This window comes from Halyomorpha halys, unplaced genomic scaffold, assembly GCF_000696795.3.
Source record: "Halyomorpha halys isolate HHAL.00 unplaced genomic scaffold, Hhal_1.1 Scaffold154.1, whole genome shotgun sequence".
Lineage (NCBI taxonomy): Eukaryota > Metazoa > Arthropoda > Insecta > Hemiptera > Pentatomidae > Halyomorpha > Halyomorpha halys.
Genome location: NW_027112031.1, coordinates 783892 through 802544, shown reverse-complemented (window position 1 = coordinate 802544; position 18653 = coordinate 783892). Strand labels below are relative to the sequence as shown.

At 29.1% G+C, this 18653-nt stretch overlaps 1 protein-coding gene across 2 annotated transcripts in view; it reads right to left on the bottom strand.

Moving 5' to 3' along the window:
• LOC106678682 (protein prickle) overlaps positions 1–18653 on the bottom strand; it is a 430151-nt gene that overhangs the window by 121171 nt on the left and 290327 nt on the right. The window contains exon 6 of one of the 2 annotated variants that reach the window (XM_014417379.3): positions 15791–15862. Coding sequence is in view for 1 of the 2 variants with exons in the window: in XM_014417378.3 (XP_014272864.3) it covers positions 7188–7360 (173 nt within the window). In the remaining variant the exon portion in view is untranslated. Of the gene's footprint in view, positions 1–7187; positions 7366–15790; positions 15863–18653 lie in introns of those variants that run through there. The other variant, XM_014417378.3, reaches the window with a different exon arrangement.

Sequence of the window (18653 nt, the reverse complement as noted above, 5' to 3'; positions counted from 1 at the left end):
AAGGCCAACTATTAACTCATCATATAGCTCCTTAGAAATACTGAGACAGGGATTTTTGAACAAAGATCTGGTACCAAAAATGCCCAATAATTTAAATGTCAACTTGAATACCCCCATACCCCCAGAACGTGCAATGGATTTACTGTACGTGTTTCGTGTCATAGGGGTCGTAGGTCTAGTGTTATCTCTGGTCACATCTCGGATTTTCTATCGCCAAGGAATTAAAGTCCGCGAGGAAACAGTTGCTGAGGTACTATACTTACAACACAAGCATACGTCACATGTACTTTGTATTCTGCATCCGCAAAAAAGTTTCCAAACATCAGTGTCAAGTTTTTTAGTGTCGAGTTCCAGTATTGAATTTCAATTGGTACAACTTTATTTTGTTATCAGTAAATCGTTATAATCATAGACGAATCAAAAATCATGATGTAACAAGCTTGTAGATAATTTCACTTTTAATTTTTTTTTTTTTTTTTTCTGGACATACGGAGTTGAGCTTTGGGGCTCCACAAAACCTTCGAATTCTTCTCGTATCCAATCCTTATCCAAAATTCTTCGTAAAATCCTCAATGCTCCTTATTTTCTTACTAATAAAACCATCCATAAAGACCTAAATGTTCCTTATGTAACCGATCTAGCCCGAACCCGATATTATTCCTTCCATAATAAACTCCCTAACCACCCAAGCCCACTCGTTTCTAACCTTGCTTCCTCTTCTATTCCTGGCAATCCTCCGAGGCGCCTGAAAAGAAGATGGCCTCGTGACCTTATATTGTAAACTGTTACTGGGTAGTTTCTACATCCTGTATCATATCATTATGTCATTATGATCAAATTTACTGGTTGTATTTTTTTATACAGTTGTAAATATCAATAAATAAATATAATAAAATAAAAAAAAATTTTTTTTGTTTTTTAGTAGCAATAGACAATAATAATAAAGGCTTAGCGAACCCGAAGGTTAGATGCCAATACCACCAAACTTCCTCTATATACATCTGCTTAGAGACGCCCTTCCAAACCCAAATCAACTAAATCAGTTTTAACGCAATCCTCCACTACGTTTCGGCCTACACCACAGACGTTTATCCATCAGTTCAGTGTTTATTAACATTTCATTACTAAGTCCCACAAACTTACACGTCCATCCTATACATCACAATGCTATAAACTGACTTATATTTACCGAGTGAAGTTCTTGATATTCAGAGTGTAGCTTTCTTAATTCTTCCATTACTCCATTCTTTTTCGGTCCAAATATTTTATGTAATACTTTATTTTCAAAAATCTGGCGCTTTTATTATCTTAGTGTAAGAAGGTACGTTTTGCATCCATAAAGAACAGATGGATGGATAATAGTTTTGTCAATTCCAACTTTCAAGTTTTTGGACAGAAGAATTTCGAAATTGAAAAATAAAATGCATTTCCCGTCGTTATTTCCTCATAAATTTCACTTTTTCTAGATACCGCAAAACCTAAATACTTAATCAATCTGTTCAAATGTATTTCCTCCTATATTTACATCATTGAAATTACTCTTGTTTCTACAATTAACCATATATTTTGTTTTATCCGTATTTGTTTCTACACCTAGTTCCTTACTAGAGTTTATCAACGTAGTTTTATAGTTTCCTTGTCCTCACCCAATAATACCAAACATCAGCATACCCAAGCGCCGGTATTTTACAACTTTCTGTTAGCCATCAAATTTTTAATAACGTATTCTGGTACTAAATTAAAACAGGTGTTAAAACGTTATCATATGATAGTTTATAGTATAAGTTGATCTAAAATTAAAAGTTTTAAAAATTAATGAAATTGTGATAAAATAGGGTAATAATTTGACTTATAATTAATGGCCTGGGCAGAATAGCCTGCAAAACGTTTTTAAACAATTGGATGTCAGGTATAAATTTATATTTAAGATTGTCCTTGAGGAGGCCGAAGTGGCCGAAACGTTGGACTGTTAATATTTAACTATATCGAGTGTTGAGATTTAACATGGATACCATTTGATTTATTTAAAAAAACAATTAACAATTGTCATGGTATTTCCATGGATTGGAATAGTATGACGTGTTTAAGGACAAAGTTTGAAATCTCTATCTTTGAAATTAAATTATCAATAGCCTACTGAATTCGAAATTTTATTCTGCACTTGCCTCGACTTACCTGCATATATTTTTATACAAATTATAAAATTTGGAAGAATGTATTGTTGATAAAGTGTTGTAATTGAAAGTTTAAATTGAATAATATTAGACAAAGTAAATTAGTTTTAAAGTTAAAGGCAGAATAGCCAATTTAAAAAAAATTGTAGCTGCGATATTTAAAATAAGTTATCCTTGAAAATGGCCGGAAAGGCCGAAACGTAGGAGTGGAGTAATAATAAAATAAACATTTTGAGACTAAATAGATATTTTTTATTTTAATTGGTAAACAAACCAACCTTAAACAAGAAGTCAAATCATTTATAATAATTTTCATGATCATTTATTTTCATATTGTTCGTTACCTTCTTATTTTATTTTTATACAATTTGTTTATTTCTTTTTTTTTCTGTTATTCGATTATGTAATTATCGATATCTTGGTTTTTACATGACCCTTATACGGGCTCCAACTTGGCCCGAAACGTCGGCTCAAATGATAAATAAGTTTTGCTTAAAATTTGTGTTCCCTTCGCTTAACATACCGTTTGATCAACTTATTGTATTAAATCTATGTTCAGTAATATTCGAACTATTATGAAGGTATTTTGTATTCGCTTTGACTTTCGGAAGGGCCACATGCAATAAGAGTTGACCTCAACTTGCTCCAATGCAGTCATGATAGTAAACCAAAAACACACACGATTTCTAATGTCAATGCAGGAGAAAAAACGTTCTTGTAAGTAGAAATGTTTTTATAGAAACCATCGCAAAGATAATTTTTAGACGTGTGTGACTAATGAATAGGCTTTTTTTTTCTCAATTTTCAAGCTTTGGAAGCTTTGGGAATATGATCTAATTAATAAAAAAATAAGTTTCCAACTTAGTACATTTTTTTGGACTAAAATGATTTTTTTTTATTTTTCGGACTCAAATTGTAAATTTTCTAATTAGTGTGTTAAAGATTCTGAAATCGCCATAAATTTAGAACGTTTTTCTTCTTGTAAGTAGAAATGTTTTTCTAGAAACCATCGCAAAGATAATTTTTAGACGTGTGTCACTAATGAATAGGTTTTTTTTCCCTCAATTTTCAAGCTTTGGGAATATGATCTAATTAATAAAAAAATAAGTTTCCAACTTAGTACATTTTTTTGGACGAAAAAAAAAAATGTTTTTTTCTTTTCCGGACTCAAATTGTAAATTTTCTAATTAGTGTGTTAACGATTCTGAAATCGCCATAAATGTTCTTGAGCATCCTTTTCTTACATAAAAATTTTGAGCAGAGGTTGCAATTGTGTCCTTAAGACCCAACAACTCTTGTGATCCATAAATTATAACGAATCACAATTGTTCAAAAAATAATTTATAAATATTTCTTTATCTTGTTTACTAGCAATACCCGGTCTTCTCAAAGGCAATCAATTTCTCGTTTTGAAGAAATGTACTTTTAATCAGTACCCATGAGATGTCCATTCTTAGCCAAGGATAGCAAGGAATATTATGGTCTGTATTGAAACATAACAAGGACGTTTAAAGATGGAATATTTCTTAAAATTGTTACTAATAAATTTATAAAAAAATATGATTTCATTACATTAAAAACACAATGTTTGACTATGTTTCTAATAAAAAGTGAGAAATACTCTTTAATATTGTTTCGATTCAGTTAATGATCAGAAAAAGCAATGATAATTTCAAATTTTAAAATGTAATAATAAGTAGGACGATTTTTCTATTTACGAAAAAAATGTTTCATATATTATATTTGTTTTACCTTATGATATTATCATATATTTATCAAAAAAAAAATTCTTTTGTTTGAAGGCGCATATCATGTAAATTTTCCTAGTCTTCCCTGGGTCCAGTCCAGGAAATAAAATCTCTTCTATTAACAAACTTGAAGTCTAGATAATGTTAATGCCATTTAAATCCAAGGAAGCATTAGTTTTTCATTAAACCATTAAACAATTTTAGTAAATACGAAAAAAAAATGGTTTAAAGGAGATGAATACAATTTTTTTCAGGTTTTCGGAAAACTATGAAAAAAGTCTAGAATTCAAAACCCCATATGAGGTGAATAATTCGTATTCGAACCTTTTCCTCAATTTTTTCAGTCAAAAATGTGACTTACAGTTCATAAGAAAATTTTGATTGTTGGAGCTAACCTTTTATTTTTTGTTCTGATGAAAAAATGTTCTGTTTTTACAAGTACAATTTATTTAAAAAAAAAAAAAATTTGTTCCGATAATACCATAATTTCATTTATTTGAAACTTTAACTGAAAGATTATTTATAAGGACAAAATGTAATGAAAAATAGACACAAATATAAATATTTAATCCTTTATATGTGATTTTAAAACTTTCAGTTACATTGAGAAACAATTCTAGGAATTAGAACTGTACAATTTTTTTTTTTTAAATTCCAAATTTGATGAAAAACGCAGTTATAGTATGGCAAAATATAATGTCATTGAAATTCATTTTAGAAAAATAATAATAATATTTCTTTCTTATTGAAGATATACTAAAGCAATCAGAAAGAAACGATATTTAATTTTTTTATTTACCGATGATTAATTTGGTATAAATAATTTTTTATTATTTATTTTGAATTATTCTTTAAGTTGACAATTTTGATGGACCATAATTAAAACTAATTGAATTAAATGACTTTATTTTCCTATTATAAAGGATTGAACTCAAGTATTCAACTTATTAAAAGTATTTTTTTAAATTTATTTATTTAATACCAGATCTGGCCTGGTGGGCCTTACGTGGTAGATATAACCGTTACGTTTTATATAAACTTTTTAAAACAACTTCAATTTTAACTTTGAGAAAAAATATGTAAGGCACTATGTACAATGAGCATTTAAAAATATTTTTCTAATTATTAAGAATATTGAAATTCCCACTAGTCGCAAAAAAGTCGGACGAAAGAATGAAGGGCTCTAGAGGTAGACTTTTGTCTAATTTAACTCAAATTTGTTAATTTCAAACAATAAATTAAATAAGGAAAACATAATAAAATGAATAAATATTGGTATACACCTATATCTGCATAATATGATAAATTTAGTTCGACGATTAAATTGTATGAAATAAAAATCAAAATTTGCTAAAAAAAAAAAAAGTAAATGTAAAAGGGAAACCCCTGAAAGGTGCAATTTTGTGCAATATAAAATTAGTGTTATTTGAATGTCTTTTGCATGATTCGAATTTCTGTCGAAGTTTGGCGGAATATGAAGCCAGAGAACAAAAGATGCAATTATTATGCATTGCAATGTTATATTATAATATTTCTATATTATTACTGCTTTGTATATCATATTTCTATTGCTACGAACAATATTATTATTATTGTTATTGATAAATTAACTACAATATTACTCTCTATATTACCTACTCATTTAAACAAAATTTTGTAATCAATTGATATAAATATTTATTTGAAAACAACCAATCGTTAGTGATTTCGTCCGTCATCATTGTTACTTTTTTTTTTGTGGTAATTCCGTCTCTAATATAACCGGAGGACTAACAGCGTCAGTTAGAGAACGAAAGAATTTCTAATTATTTTTTGGGAGGTTTTCTACAGAATATTACATTTAAAACCCCCTTCAATCGTTAATTTTCCAATATGAATAATATCTGAAAACAATGTGTGTTACGTAAATTGAATCGTACAAAATCATCGATATCCGCCAATTCATGAAGCCATGAACGATTCGGATTTTGAGGATTTTTGTATTACTTTTCCTGCAAAAACATTGGACCGAAAAGGCTTGGAAGATGGCGAACTCATGTTATTGCATGAAAGTTCAGAAGCCAGGTTGGGCCGATCAAACTACTTCACTTGTGACTATTTTAAACCTTGGAACAGGTTTAAGCGCTCACGCATGACTCCCAGTTCTCATAACTAGGATCCCTCATTTCATTTTTTTTTTTCCTTTTAAAAACACAAGTCGGGATTAATTATGATAGCGATATGATAATATTCTGAACTTAATGAAGATGTATTCAGATCATTATCAACACGCAAAAAAGTAAAAGAGATTTCTTTATCCCGTCGTTATATATAATGTTTTATAAAATAATAATTCGCCAGTGTAACTGATATTTTAATTAAAACATTCCACAGTTAGTTTTAATTAACGATTTGAACCAGTTACTTTATTTGATAATTATAAAATATGATAGTAATAGACAAATGAAATATAAGATAATTTAAATCGATGTACATATATGTTTGGTTAATAGAAATTATAATAAAACTTATTTTGAAGCCATTGAAAGGAGAGTTATAGGAAAAACTCATGATAACTCCAGAATATGAATTAACGAAATCAAAGGTTTGAATCAACTTTTTTTTATCGTCTTTAATTTAAAATAATAAAAATTAATATCGTTAGAAAAGAGGAAAAGAATACGGGTCATTTCCTCAGTTGATCAGCTTTTGCCGGCCCAACCTTAGGTTTCTGCAAGTTTTTAAGGATGTGTTGCGGTGGATAAGAAGAGTTACAATTTAAGGGGTTAAAACTTCTAAATTCTCCAGTTTACCTCAGCATATTATTTTATTTTTTGTTATTTTGTTTATTGTAAAGACGAATATTGGCTATGAGAAACGAATATTTGTTCACTAGGAGGCGATATTCTTCGCAGAACTTCCAGTTTTACAGAAGATTAAAACGGATTCTCAGCCATTATTGATAAGTTATGCATTGATTTAAACACCTACTGTCGACCTTATATCGTTTATAATATTCATAAGAAGGTTCAATTCCACGTTAAAATCCTAAATTCTTGGTTAATAAATTGTTGAAACTCCGGTAGTACGATTGGTGATTGGAGGAAAACGCTGGTCACATGTCATTAATAACACCCGACACCTGTTTAATGCATTTAAAATTAATTCGAATCACTCTTAGTCGAAGGAAACGCCAAGGTATCAAGCCACTAAATCATAAACACTAAATAAAACTTGCTTCCAGAAGAACTTCTACATCAGAGAGCAACTTCCTATTGGTACTCACTCTGTCCTGGAGAGATAGAGTTGATGAGTGGTCATCGTAAGAACAGCAGTGGTCTGTACAGCCGCCGTCTGCGTCCCGTTGACGGTACGTTTCCTGCCGTACAAGGCCCGGTAGTACTTTTCTTGGTCGCCGTAGACCCAGCAAACCCGCCACCACTGCCGACACATGAGCATGTTGCCATCACCCATCTTGGCACAGACTGGCGATCGCCAGCACGGCTCCTCCCCACCATGGAACCCCCACCAACGGATCATCTTCGTCGCCCTTTTGTCAGGATAATTTTTTTCCGGAAGGAACGGATCCTTCAGTAGGATGCAACAGATATGAGCGGCAGAGCTTCTGCATATCCTAAGTCACTGATGATTTTTGAATTGTGCTATCTTCCTACGCACCGCAAATTATTCCGATCCAAAGCAATCCATCCAGTTTCTTGAATCGTATTACTTAACATATTTATTGATACATTGCTATACTCCACCGATCTGTCTAAACTAATCAGGCATTTAATGTAAGCTAATATCTGCACATTCATCTTAGAATGGCCATTGGTTTCCAATAAATTATTTAATTTTACAGAATATCAACATAATTTTTTGGATTCATTTTATTTTTGTATAATGATTATATCAGTTCTGTTTCAATTTATAAAACTAAACTACTCCTTTCGTTTTCCTTTTATTTCATTTATTGGATTATTCCTTAACATTATGATTTGTTAAAGGATTTTTTATTTTATTATTACCTTTTTGATAATAATAAAAAAATATATACCGTTGATTTATATATTTTCTGTATTTGATGTTTCAGATTTTCGTTGATACTTGTAAATATGTATATTAGCTGAAATTGTACCTTCTCATTTATTATTTTTATTTTAATTGTATTTGATTTATTTATTATTATTTTTTATTTATTGTCAGAAGTTTGTCACTTTATGTTTTATGATATAACATATGATTTTACTTTATTTACTTTTATCTTATATATTTTGTTAATTATTCTTTCTCATTTTTATCTTTTCCAATTCATTATATTTAATGATGGTTTATAATTTCATTTTTATTTTGTATTTTACTCTAAGTCTCTAAAGCCTAATTTTGACGTCTGTAATATTATTCTACAAGGATCAATCCCAGAATAAATAAAGAATATTATTATTATATATTATATAAACGCGAAAACGCTAAGGAAAAAAAATAATAATGCAGATCATTAAAAACCTATGTCACGGTGACAACCCTAGATAATGATAGAAGTTTAAAATAATAAATTTAATTTTTTTTTTTACAAGTATAAAAATTTAGTAGCTATTCTAAGGTTCCCAAAAAACAAACACAGTCTTCTGATTATTATCAACTGATTAAATTTAATGATGACAGAAATTTATCGTAATTAATCTTTCGTCCAATAATATGATCTAATAATAGGATTTACACCTAATGGATAATAATAACGATAATTATAGTAAGTATTTTTTCTTATACAAACTTTTTACAACATTTGTCGTGGTAATGGACAAACGAACCACACTTGAAGACACCTAAAAAGTTTAGGCCAAAACGTCGGTTCGTATAACAAAATGTACTAACTGATATTTATTATCAATCTTTACAATTATAGACCAGTATTTATGCAGTAAAAAACCTAAAATGAGCAAACCCGTGCAGTAAAAGCACCAAAATCCTGGAATATTCAACTTAATTGGTTAATTTATAATATTAATAAATGAATCAAATTAAACCCTAAATGAATCAAATTAAACTCACTAAAACTCTCTATATTTATTTAAATATACATAAAAAACTAAAATACTCTGATTAAAATCTTGATATGTTATTCGTAATTAAAGAACTATGAGGAAGCTAATTGAATTAAATTATTTCATATTTCTAAGATGAGGGAAGGAATTTAATTTTTCAACTTCCTAAAACTACCTCAATTTCATGTTTAAGATAAAATATGCAAGGAACTATTTAGAAAGGAGTATTTAAAAATATTCTTCCGAGCAAAATTCCAGCCCTGACGAAGCTCTGCAAAGTGGGGCGAAACGTTGGTTAACAATAAATAGTCTTCTTTCACTATTTTGATACCTTTATTGACCACCACCCGGACTATCTTCCTTCAAAAAAGCAATTGGTCTGATTAATTGGAATTGGAAGAAAGAAAATCTGAGTGGCGGTCAAACTCAGACTATCTTTCTCTAATCTACTTCATACACTCAACTTCCAATACAGTTTTTTTTTTTTTTTTTTTAAATAGTATACATAGGTTATAAAATATATTAATATAAAAAGATTTGAATTTCTACAAGTCACAAAAAAGTCAAAAGGAAGAATGAAGAGCTATTAGGTACGGACTGGTAATTTGAGTATAAAACAATAACACTGAGTGTACACTATAACAAGCTTATTCTAGAAGACCTTTTTCATAGTTACCCGAAACCAATGTTTAATACTTCTTAAAAAAATATTCGTCACTTACGTTTGCTTACTTCTTTGTTTTAGGTTGAATTTGATTCTTCATATGTTAGTAAATATATCGCTTTATGTCAATCTTGAACTATAAATTAAATAAGGAAAAAATAATATAATGCATAAATATCAGTATAATATGAAAAATTTAGTTTAAGCATAAAATGTTATGGAAAATAGAAAAATAAAAAATTTTCTCAAAAAGATTAAAACGTACAATTTAGTGCAGAAAAAAAACCTCAAAAACGTACAATTTGGGCAAATAAAAATATTATTATTTCAATATATTTTCCGTGATTCGAATTTCTAAGCTCTGGATTTATAGATATAAAATGTGTCACAATAGCCTAATTATAATATATATCAATAGTTATATTATTTATACAACTTATTTGAATGTATTATAAATTCAGAGAAACTTAACTAAGAGGTTATGCGAATTATGGTTACGAATAAGAGACAATTAATTAACTATTCTTTTTATGTAAGTTTGAATCTTGAAATTATTTTTATAAATGCTTGATTCAGTTTTAAAACATTACACATAACTAATTATAATTTAATTTTGATAAATACGTAATGATGTTAAAAAGACCCTTCTAGGGATATCTTTATGGTCTCAATTTGATCTAACATCCATAAGATCAAAGTTTTACATCTGTCCCTCGTAGAAATTTCAGAGGAATTCGAAAATTTCGATCAGTCGAAACCGAAGAATGTTGTAATATCTTATTCTATTCCTTTTTTCCTTGCGTGGAAACGAGTTTTTTTATAGCCATATGATGGACATCTCATTTACCTAATGAGATGTTTGAAATTTTTTAGATATTCAGATTATGATTACCAACCATCCTTTTATTTTCGTGATGAGAGAGCAGAGAAAAATTTTAATTCGATGACATTTATGATTTATACTTATAGTATTTATGTACATAATATAGGAAAGAAAACGTCATATATGTATGCCATTAAAATCTCATATATTAAAATTAAAAGCTTTATTTTGTCTATCAAATATTTATTATAAACCAATCGATGTTTCGCCTACTTCCAACATATACAGTTGAGTCTGTTTAAAAAAGGACATTAAAAACTTTAAAAATGCGTAAATTTTGGTACTTTCTGAATTTTTATTCTCAATTTATTAATAAAGAAAAATCAATTCGAATCAACTTTATTCGTCATAAAGCAGACGTGCATTGTCATTTAGTGCCTTTAAAAAATAAATTTTATTTATTTAATATTGTATTATAAGTAGCAAACTATTTATTTTATGTAATTGGAAGGAAAAAAATACTTCAGAAATCATGACAGCCAAGCATTTTGGGTCCAAAGTTGCTTGGTTTGGAAGGTTGTAGTTTTGATTACCTCAAGGGCTAGTCAATATTTACTTTACTGAACACTGGGTCAAATGACATATCTAGATGGAGAAAAACATCTTTATTTTGCTATAAATCGTTTTTATAAAGTTAAAATATAAGTGGAATGAAGAGACGGCCCAGTCTCGAGATAACCTGTTGGAGCAGATCAGAGAATGAGCTCAGTTGTAAATTTTTTTTTTGAGTGAATTACCATAAAAACTAACCGAAATCGGCATCAACCTATAATAATAGAACCTTGTTAGCAAGTGGTTTTAAAAATATAAAACCGAAAAATTTATGGGTTAAAATTTAACAGTCAAAATTTGTTTTCTTCATCAGTATAGTATAAGAATTTGAAATGATTAAAAAAAATATATATTTCTCCATCCTCCACCAGAGATTTTGTTTTCATGGTTGATTAGAATTTTTTTCTCTAGATTTAGAATACCATTTTTGCGATTTTTTAAGTAAAAAAATTTTTTTTTTTTACTTAATAAGAAGTTTCTGTAAAAATATATTGATTTATTTTCATTCCAGCATAATATGGGAATTTTCAATGGTAAAAAAAGTACCTATTCTTTCTCAGAGGTTTCTTCATGGTTGATTAGGTTTTGTTTTAGTTAGTTTTAGAATATCATAGGCGTTTTTTGCGTTCAGAAAATTTTCATTTTTCTTATTTTTTTTTCCCCCAATAATTACTGTTTTAGGTTGGGAGAAGAGACATTTTTAATTTATGAGGAAATTAAAGTTAAATCGTTAATAACACAATTTTAGTTATTGGATGGATCAATTTCAAATCTGTTAACCATCCAGGGATTATTCTATGCATGGCATCTAATCAATAATAATTTTCTGCTTGAAAATAAACGGTTATTACTTATGGTGTTAAAAAAAAAAGTCCTAGAGTTTTTTTTTTAAGGTTGTAAAGTTTTTATACATTACTCTCAAGTCATGAGGATCTAAGTGAAAGAAAAATCGTTTTCAGGAAGTAATAAAAACGAATAATAGTTCGCTAATTAATATTATAGGAATCAGAATAAATTATCAAAGCTACAAAATAACTTTTAGGAACGCAGGTCAGAGAGATGCTGCAAATATGTCAGTATGATCTTAAGTTTTCTCTCAGCACTAGCTGGTACGGAAATAAAGAAATGCTGGTTCGATGTTGATCTAATTTGGAATAAAGTAAGAAATTAGTTATTAAATAAAACCAAAAATTGTATCCAATACTGTCTCAACACTTTGAGACACAAGTGTTGAGACAGTATTAGATACAATTTTTGGTTTTATTTAATAAATAATTACCTTGTCTCAAAAAATTTTTAAATAATATAATTTAAGTAAGAAATTAGTAAAAAAATAATCCATAACCAATTTTATCTAATACCATCCTCTACTTTTGATTATATGTGCGCAAATGTATTTTCCTTTAAACAGTTTATTTGGTCGGATCAGAAATGTGAGAAACGTTAGGGATTTGTGTAAGATGAGAATGTATTTTACACGAATTTCTAATTAATATTAAAATAATATCTGTAAAATCGTTTCTATTGTTTCAGATTGGGAGAGAACTCTGAGGACGGAATTTTACTCTGAAACCTGGATTAATTGTATATAATATTCATAAACGAGGATATAGACAGTAAAAAACCACTAAATATGTACACTATAAATGTAATAAAATTTATAATCAAACCATTGTATCTTGGTATAATAATTAACAGTATTAATCTACTAGATTATCTCGATGTATCTACTCAACAGAAACGGTGGGGCAGCCTTACTGACACACATGACAGACAGTTATAAATATCCGACAATTATAAAATTTTTATCAGACAATTATAAATATTATATATATATATATATATATATATATATATATATATTTTAAATAGTTTCTGTTACACACAATTCCTGGTTATATTCACTACATGTTGCAGATCCTAATTGTTTTTTTATAGATGGAATGGGAAACATAAATTTACCCGAATCACAGACTGCGGCTGCGAAACAAAAAAAATTAAATTTTTATAACCTTAAAATTTTAGAACTCGAACGCTTGTACGATACGATATTAATCAGGGAACATTCTAAATTGATCGAACCATTTTTTTTTTTTTTTCAGATGCTTTAGAGAGTTTTTGGGAATCGATTTGAAAGCAGGGTACAAAAAAAAATTGAATATTTAGGGGGAATAGTTTTTTGTACAACGATTGGAATATATTTCCGTCCAAATTTACTGCATACCAGACATCAAAGTTTTTATGAATCGTTTGCGCCATATTAAAGAGCATTGAGGATTTTACGAAGTATATTTAATTTCTTAGATTAAATATGAAAGCCAATGAATTTTTTGTTGAAGCTTCCAAGATTAATTCTCAGTACAGCACTGTTTTTTTTAACTCCTTGCCATATTGTACTTACGTGCCCTTGGAACAACCACTGATGGGACCAAATATTTTTAAAATATGCTTTCAAATCATATAAAAAAAAAGAATTAGTTATCTATATTTTACCTTTTCTTTAATTCATAAATCTATATGTAACTGGTTGAAAATTGAATTGAAATCATATGTGAATTCAACATCGGTATAAAATATAAGCTGGATCAACTGTATAATATAAAGATCTTTTATGGTTTTATGGGGTATCAAAACATAGATATCTAATATATTTGAATATAAGTTTTCATTAGACCGCAAAAAATCTGGGGCTATCACAAAAATTAAAATCATGTGAACTTAATCATAATTTGTGCTGTCGTTCATAATTAATGTTGTGCTTTCCAGCAACATGTGCTGTAATAGAAAGACTAATACCTTGAATAAATTATCATAAGGATAAACGATGATTGGGAAGCAGGTCAGTCACAACAGCTCCAACGACAACCACATCAAAGGAAATTATTAATTATAATAAAATAGTTTGATGCCTACTTCATTATAATTAATAATTTTAATGTTTTCTTTCATAAAACTTATTAAAATGTTGTTTCGAGAAACCCGTGGCTCAAAAAAATATTGTAATTAAAAGTAAATAAACATTTATAAATTATCATTTTTTTTTTTTACCCAATATACTCATCCTAGTTAGAAAACATTTTATTATAGAATAAAAATTTTGTTGTATTATGATACTTGTATTTATTTTTATAAAACAGAAGTTTTATCCATGGCTTGAACACATACACGGACAAAAAAACAAAAAAACTTACACAAGACTACATATTTTCAAACATTGATTAGGACAAAAAGATACTAATCAATGTTTTTAGTAATGTCTTTCACTAAATTTCGTGTTTTTTGTTGGTGGCCATAACTAAAGGACAGGTCTTGAGTAAACAGCATACAGAAGGTAAAATAAATAACATTTTTTGATTTCGTTAATTACACCAAAAATATCTCATAATATTTTTTCCACTGTTAATTATGTATGATTTCTGACACATATAATCTTTAAAATACTGCCTATTCTCTTTTTCTCGCTTTTTCTCAGCGAAAGCGGATAAATAAGGTTATACAGTATCGTATAATTGAGTGGAACTCATAATTAAATTAAATTATAATATGAGTTATTATTAACAAATAGAAATAACACATTAATTAAAAAAATGAAAATGAGAGAGTTCGTGATTCAAAGAATATTAATTTTATTTTATAAGGCGTATCTTGTTTCAAAATCAAGTAATTATAGAAATAAACGTTTCTTTTCTCAGATTATATTAGCGAAAATCTCTTGATTGCAACCAAACAATAGAAGAAGGTTAGCTCACAAACACAATAAATCCTGAACTAAATCTATATAATTATAATATGAAACTGATTTCTTTTGATCGAGTCGGCCACACTGGACTGCTTTACAAACACCGTGAATTCCTATCCCCGACATACATTCTCATTATCTGTTCCAAACTCACTTATAGACCATTCAAATTAAACCACAATAGTTCCTATTCATCCTTCTTCTCTCAGTCTACTTGTGTTCCTCAAGGAAGTATCCTCGGATCAATCCTCTACAGTCTATACACCTGATACTCTTACTAACCATAACCACGTATGCGGATGTCACATGTCTGCTCTCAGTTAATAATAACCCTTTATTTGCTTGTTATACTCTCCAATCCTATATAACAAAACTTGAAGAATGGTGTCGAAAATAAAACTCATAAAATCACATTTACTCTTCGTCGTAAACTTACCGACTGCCCTACAGTATCCTTTAATAATATCCCTCTTACCTCTGTTGAACAGATTCGGTACCTTTCACACCTGGACTAATGACTAATTTGGAATCTACACGCAAGACTGAAAAGACGGGAAACTGCACGTTACAATACTTACCAGACAAACGGTCTAAACTTCCAATCCATTACAAAAGACTGATATACTTGACTACAATAAGGTCTATCTGGACATAAGAAGTAGAACTTTGGTGGCTTCCTTAACCCATCGAATTACTTTTCAATCCTTACAGTCCAAAGCCCTTCGTAAAATCCTCAATGCTTCTTACTTTTTCACAAATAATCCATAAAGACCTTAATGTTCCAAATGTAGCCGATCTCGCCCGAACCAGATATCAATCCTTCCACTCTATGGGTAGTTTCTCTACTAGCCTGTATCATACCATTATAATCTAAGATCTATAATATATCATGTCATTGTAATCAATTATCTCATGTGCTAAATGTATTTTTATGTAAGTATAGTAGTGAATCTCAATAAATAAATAGAAAAACAAAACAAACTGAATTATTGAAAGCAGTACTTACCAGAGTGTCATTCGAATCTGACAGATAATTGAGGATAAAGGTGGGATTTTCTGCATCTGAGTGCGATATCAGCTGAAAGAAAAAAAAAATTAATTTATATATAATCATATATCTTGTTTGAGACGGGTTAGTTTATTAGATATAACAAAAATATATAGTCGCACACTCTTTATCATCTTAAAACTCATACGTTTCGGCCATTCCGGCCATTCTCAAGGATCTACAATATCACAGCTAATATTGTCAAATTGATGCAGGCTATTATGCCTTAGTCAAATTTTATCATTAGTCAATAACCTTTAACATTATATCAACAATACATAGTGTATTGTTATTTACTATATACTTAAAGTAAATGTTACAAAAGTAATACAGTACCGCCGTTAAATCGGGATTTCAATGGATATCTGCGGCTCCAATATTTACGAGTATGGAAGCAGGGCTGAATATACTCTATATACTATATATAGTATCAAACAAGAAGGAAGGAGGGAACAAGTATATGAATAATGGATACAGCTTTGAGAAAGGATCAAGTTTCTGGGCACTATTATCACAGAGTAAATTAAGGTAGGGGCAACAGCTGGTGGTAATAGATGCTATTAATTAGTATCTTATGAATATTTATCGAAATAGAGATAGAACCAGAGCTCTTAAAATAATAGTCTACCAAACGGTCCTACAATCAGGTATGGATGCAAGAACTAGGACTGACACATCGTGGATAAATTCTGTTATTGAGCAGATGTGAAAGAAAAATCTTTCATAAAATCCAAGACCAAACTAAAGCAGGGATCCTTGATGGATGAAAACAAAAATAGAGCTAAGGAACATCTATGCATAATAACGTGGAAAAGAAAAAAATGGCTGGGACATATACAAAGTGAACGGGGTTGGCTTCTCGGGTGGTTGAAAGAGGAGTAGAACCTAAATTTTGTTGGCGGGCAATGATTTTCAGAGCCAGTGTGTTGTAGGACGAAGAAGGTATTTCAGGATAGGCCTGAGTGGAGGAGGCCAAGGCTCTACAAGGACCCTATCATCGATGATGATGATGATGATGTACTTTTAACTCGAGAAAAAATTAATAATAATTGAATTAATATTTATATTGTTTAATTTCTAGCCAGGTGAGTCAGGTCATGGAGCACCTTCTTTAATAATTCACAAAAACTAATCATGTTTCTTTGTTAATATAAACTTTTTTAAGTTGAACCTATGTTTTTAAATATTGAGAATCATGTACCAACAATCATTTCAAAATTTCAGCCTGTTGCTGCAAACCGAAGCTTAACTTACAATTAATTTTGAAATGGTTAATGGTACAAAACTCCTAATATTTAAAAACAAAGGTACCTCTGACAATAACTGGTACATGTCAATAACTGATGAACTATCACTATCGAACCCCCCTAAAACAATAAATTTGGTAAACGTACCTTAAACTACATGGTATCGTATCTGTTCAATCGCTTACCACAAAAACTAATAAATCAACCACAAAAAAAAAATTTACTATTTAGTTAAATAAATATTTTACTTTCTTACTTCTATGATTCCCAGTAATTGATTTTGATTCACAAAATGACCATATCTACCTGTATTTTTTCTAAACTCCACATAATTTATTTATTATATTACAATTGGAATTAGCAATGCATGTGTGTGCTTAGTAATAGATATGATTGGGTCCTTATTTTCATCATATTCTGTATCATGTGGTTTTATTTTCATTATTATATTAATTCGCTAATTGTAAATTTGCAGCTTTATTATTTACTTCAAAATCCTTTCAGTTATTTTTATTATTATAACTTTTAATTTAATTTTTCAATTATTATTATTTATTTATTTTTATTTTTTACTTTATTTTCATTTTAGTAGTTGTTAATTAAACTATTAGTTGTATCACTTGATATCAATTCATATTGTACTTCTCTAGTTTAAAAATTGTATAGCCTCCACAACCCCCGATAGTCAAAACTGTAATATTCTCATTTCACTTATGTCTATCATTTGTATTTTACTTTGGCACCGACCGATGGATGTTGGCATCTGGTCGGACAACATTGGATGTAATTTTTTAAATTAATAAAATAAGAAATAAATAAATAAATAACTTAGTTGTTTTTTTAAAGAAAAAACGAAGCACAACTTCGTTCATTGTAACTACTTCCATGAGCAATGCAATAGAATCGGGATCTGGATGGGGGGGGGGAGGGGAATTGGATTGAAAATTATTCAGTTTGCAATTTATGTGAACAAAATGCAAATTTTCGTTTCGTCTGACCCTGGTATCCACGGCTATTAATTAAAAACTGCATTCTTCAATACTTCACTCTTGTATCAAAGTCAAGATGTAAAGAGAAAGTTAATAAGCATAAAAGTTCAGAATTAATTCAATTATTTTTTTCAAGTGATTGTTTAACGTAGATGTTGAGACGGAACCGAGCATCCCAGGACAACTTGTAAGTATAAGGAATATAACTTGGTTAATTTGTAAAACAGTAAAGGATATATTTTTAGATCAGCAAAGTTTCGCTTTGAAATCAGGAAACGAATCTTAATAAAACGCAAATTTAACATATCTCAAGAAAAACCAAAATAATATGATATTAATAATAAATTAAAAATATATAGAGAAAAATTCAAGAAAACCCCAAAGAGAAAACAAGAAGAGAAGCCGATTTTTTTTTTTACTGTATTATTTATTTATTTTTTTAATGAAACCAAAATGTTACCAAACAACCAAAATTAAACATGTAAAATCAATATAGTTTCAAGAAATGTGTGGTATGTCTGTTTTTTTTTTTGTTTTTTTTTGTTAGGTTTAATTTTATCACTGTGTTGTAAGATCGATATGTTT